Below are 5,000 nucleotides of genomic sequence, written 5' to 3' on the forward strand. Positions count from 1 at the left end.
AAAAAAAAAAAAAAAAAAAAAAAAAAAAATATATATATATAACTTTATGTATATATTAACATTATAATTCTTATTTGTAAAATTTTCTTTCAAATTCAAATAATACATATATATACACCCATATATATATATATATATATATATATATATATGTGTGATAACCCTGTTATGCTTTTAGGTGGATAATTTTGCCATATCATTTCAAGGCTAGGTTCTGTTATATGCACATATAATTTTACAACACCTTTGAAATATTTTTTAAATAAATTACCTTCCTCTTTTATATTATTATCTTCTTCTTTTACTTTTCTTTCATTTCCTTCTTCCCCTCGAATATCTTTTATTGTACGACTCAAAGATATGTTTTCTAAATTTTCTAAAAGTCTCTCATTTATTATAGACTCTTCTTTATTATTCTTCTTTGTGCCCATTTTGTCTTTCTTTTCATGTGTCGACGAGCGTAGGAAATATTCCTCTACAAAAAGAAAAAAAATATATACATATATATATATATATATATATATATATATATATATATATATGTATGTGCTTATGTCCATATAAATATCTTTTATGTTTTATTTTTGCTTACTTGGAAAAAAGGGCAAGACTCTCCCATTGGACATATTTACATTTACATTTGTTTTTTTATTTTTGTTCATTAAACTCTTTTGAATTGAACTTATCATAGAAGGTGTAAGATATTTCGTTATTTTTTTTTTATCATAACCAACAATATGAAATTTAATTTGTCCAATTTTGTTTTTGTTATTTTTATTATTTGAAGAATGCTTTGTTAATTTTCGGTTTTTAAAGTTATCATTTAATGGATTCTTTTTTTTTTCACTTAATATATTTTCTTTAACATTAAAATGTTGTATTGAATTAATTTCATTTATTTTATTATTACTTTTTTTTTTCTTATATATATACTTTTTTTTAATTTTTTTTTTTTTTTTTTTTTTTTCATTTTTTAAAAATTCATCATAATTAAAAGGATACACTACATTTTTGTCATTGCATTGTTTAGATATACATAAAATATTCTTTTCATTTTTATTAAGAATATTAGATTCATTATATAGATGAGTGTTCTTCGACAAATTGTTTTTTAATATATTATCGTTAATTTCATTATTATGAATATCTGACTTATTTTCATATTTTATATTCTGGATTATTTCTTTCTTGTTTTTTTTTTTTTTATCATCATATTTATTTTGTAACATTTCTACAATGTCAGTTATTTCGATATTTCTTTCATCATTCAATATACGACATAATAGGTTCATATGGTCATTTATCCTTTTTAAATTAGTCGATATAATTTCTTCTTCTCCTTCATGTCTTTCTCCTGAGCAATTCAGAAAATTCTTCCTATCACATCGGGTCCTTAAAAAAATTAACATTATTATCATTAAAATGATTTTACAATATGTAGATGTACAAAAAATAATATCCATCTTTACACATAAAAATAAATAAATAAATAAATAAATAAATATATATATATATATATGTGAAATAATAAAATATATCCCTTCTTTTATATCCTTCTATACAACGAACAAAAATAACTACTACCAAAATTGTTTTAATAGACAATAATTTATTGTTATTATTATTATTATTATTATTATTCTTATTATCCTTTTTTTTTTTTTTTTTTATATTTCCTTTTATACCTTCATCATAACCTTAATGCACCGAACTGCATTTAATCAGTCTACTTCCCAAAAAAAAAAAAAAAAAAAAAAAAAAATTAAAGTAAATAATAGCAATATATATAATACTTAAGTTAATTTTCGTAAGAAACTCTTTTACTCATCTTGATATTTCTCAGCTTGGATATTTATAGAAGAAAGCAAAATAGGAAAATTACAAGATATGAGGGAATACACACATATATATATATATATATATATATATATATTATATGTATGTCCTTTTTATTGTTGGTGATTTTTAAAGACGCACAAGAATAATAATTCTTCAAATATAAATCTATATATATATATATATATATATATTTATTTATTTATTTATTTATTTATATCTTAGAATTAATAAAAAAAATTAAAATAAAAAAAAAAAGAAAAGGTAACCCCAAATAAATAATTGAACCTTAATAAGAATAAATGTACAAGGGATAAAAAATTTTTAGGCGCATAAATGGGAACGATATAAAAAAAAAATATAAATGTATAAACATATATACATAAAATTTATACATATATATATATATATATATATATATATATGTATTTATTTATTTATTTATTTATTTATTCTTTATTTTTTTCTTTGTCGCTGTCTCCCTCCTTTTTATCAAAAACATTAACATTTGGATTTATTTTTCCTAAGATGTTGGATATATAACTAGGATCTTGAATTAATGAAGATGCCGATTGCTCCTTTTCTTCACCTTGGTTTATTACATTATTATTTTCATCATTGTGTTGAATGTCCTTATAAATATGTTCATTAATAATATCTTTGGAAGTATCTTCAATATTTTCTTCTTTATCAATTTTAAATACTTTTTCATAACTTTCATTTTCTTTTTTTTCCTTGGATGTTTCTAATTTATTCTCGTCATTTTTATCAAAATTATTTTTATAACTTTCATTCACAAGAGCAAAATTGTCATCTTTTTTATAAAAATTAAGAGAATTATTATTATTACCACACGTGTTATCATTATTATTATTATTATTATTATTATTATTATTGTTGTTGCTTTCATTATTATTATTATTATTGTTGCTTTCATTATTATTACTTGTTGTATCTTTATTTTCTAATTTATTCTTTTCTGTATACTCCCTTAAGGACAATATTAATGCCTCCTTTAACTCATTATCTATATCTTTCATATTTTCGATTTCTTCAATGGTCGGTAAGTCATTATTATTACTTGTAATATTATTAGGATGAAGATTACTACCTGTGTTTATGTTATTAGTACTATTCAAATTTTTATCCATATGCTGACTTTCTTCAAGAGATAACTGCATAGCATTTAGTAGCTGATCATCATCTTGAATATTTCCTATATTAAAATCATTATTATTTAAAAATGAATTCAAAACAAATTTACTTAAATTATTCTCATATTCTGGACATTCAATAAATCTACAATTATCATTATTATTTACACTCTCAAATAACATCATTAATTTATCTCTATTCTTATCTATATTACCAAAACTTATTATATCTACAGATATGTTGTTTTTTTTTAATTGCTTCCCTGTATTTATTAATTGCTTTTCATTAACATTAAACGGACTACCTATAAATAATATTATCTTCTGATCTAAATTCTTATCCACTCTATGCTTTAAAGCTAGCTGCGCTATTAACAAACTTCTTATTATGTCACATGTACCATCTAGTTTTATATCATGAATACAAGAAAGTAATTGACCTATATCATTCGTTAGAGACACCTTCACTTTTATTTTATCCCCGGCCATCATTAATATGCCTATGTTGTTTTTGTAGTGTAAGCTGGTTTTATTACAACACAGAACATTCACACAATCGATCTACAAAAGGGAAACAAATAAAATATAAAAAAAAAAAAAAAAAATATATATATATATATATATATATATGTATATATTTATTTATTTTCATCAAAACACATTGTACTCGTGAGAAAAATTATATATTTCTATATTTATGCGCCATTGTCGCACAATATACAAATAAATATATACATAAACATACATATGTATTCATTATATATTCAATATATATATCATATATTATCATTTTATATTTTCATCATTCATTTTTTTATTTTACCTGTGATAAAAATCTGTTAGGGACTATATCTTCATTTCTATTATAATCACTATTATCTATACATATTATAGTAGCTTCGATATTGCTCATTTTTCTTTCTATTTATCAATATTAAAAAACAAAAAAAAAAAAATAATACAATATAATATAATATAATATAATAAAAATTATAAATAATAATAAAAAAAAAAAAAAACAACAAGTAAAAAAAAAATAAAATAAAATAAAATAAAAAAAAGGAAATCTTATTTTATATGCATAAGGTATATATATATTATTTATGAAAAAATAATATATAATAAAATATTATCCTCAATAAAAAAAAAAATATTACAGTACATATAAAATGTTATATTATATATATAATATATATTAAATATATATAATATATATTAAAAAATATATATTAAATATATATATATATATTAAAAAATATATATTTTTTTATATTATATTTATTATATATATATGATATTATACTACATTTATTTCTTTTTATTATTGTAAAATGGAAAAAAAATAAAAAATATTTTTTTTTTCTCTTTTTATAAAATTCACAAATTATAACATTTCCATTTTTTCATTTCATTTGATTTGTATATATTATATATATATATATATATATAATATATTTTTTTTTTAAATATTGTATTTATATAAAATACATTTTATTATTTTGTATAAATATATCAAATATAATGTTGAATAATATTTATATACAAATTGATTAACAATTAATTATTCATATATATATATATATGTTTATATATGTATTTCATGTTTGAAAGGTATTTTGCTTTATATATATTTATCATATATTTTGTATTTAATTTTTTTTATTTTTTCTTCCAAATTAAAAAAAATATTATATATATATATATATATATATATATATATATATATGTATATATTTATTTTATATATATATATATAATTATTTATTGTACACTCAAATCGATAAGGAGAAATATATATTATTAATTATTCTGTTTATATGCATATATAATATAATATATTAATTATATTATATATATATATATAATATATATATATTTATATAATAAATTAAAATTAGAGGAACCCACCTCAAAAAAAAAAAAAAAAAAAAATAATAAATAAATAATATACATAATAAATAATATACATTTATATATACATTTTAAAGTGGAAAAATAAAAAAAAATAAA

At 18.1% G+C, this 5,000-nt stretch overlaps 2 protein-coding genes across 2 annotated transcripts in view; both read right to left on the reverse strand.

The window, feature by feature from the left end:
* PRSY57_0807300 (serine protease DegP, putative) overlaps positions 1-1,463 on the reverse strand; it is a gene marked incomplete at both ends in the record, with an annotated part of 3,782 nt that extends 2,319 nt beyond the window's left edge. The window contains 2 exons of the mRNA XM_012907014.2: positions 163-475; positions 593-1,463. Of these exons, the coding sequence (XP_012762468.2) occupies positions 163-475; positions 593-1,463 (1,184 nt within the window). The remainder of the gene's footprint in view (positions 1-162; positions 476-592) is intronic.
* Positions 1,464-2,285: 822 nt separating this feature from the next.
* PRSY57_0807400 (26S proteasome regulatory subunit RPN10, putative) lies at positions 2,286-3,903 on the reverse strand (the record flags this gene model as incomplete). Its single annotated transcript, XM_012907015.2, has 2 exons — positions 2,286-3,551; positions 3,814-3,903. 2 exons carry the CDS (start codon positions 3,901-3,903, stop codon positions 2,286-2,288), a joined length of 1,356 nt encoding a protein of 451 aa, XP_012762469.2.
* Positions 3,904-5,000: the final 1,097 nt, after the last annotated feature.

This window comes from Plasmodium reichenowi, chromosome 8 (genome assembly GCF_001601855.1).
Source record: "Plasmodium reichenowi strain SY57 chromosome 8, whole genome shotgun sequence".
NCBI lineage: Eukaryota > Apicomplexa > Aconoidasida > Haemosporida > Plasmodiidae > Plasmodium > Plasmodium reichenowi.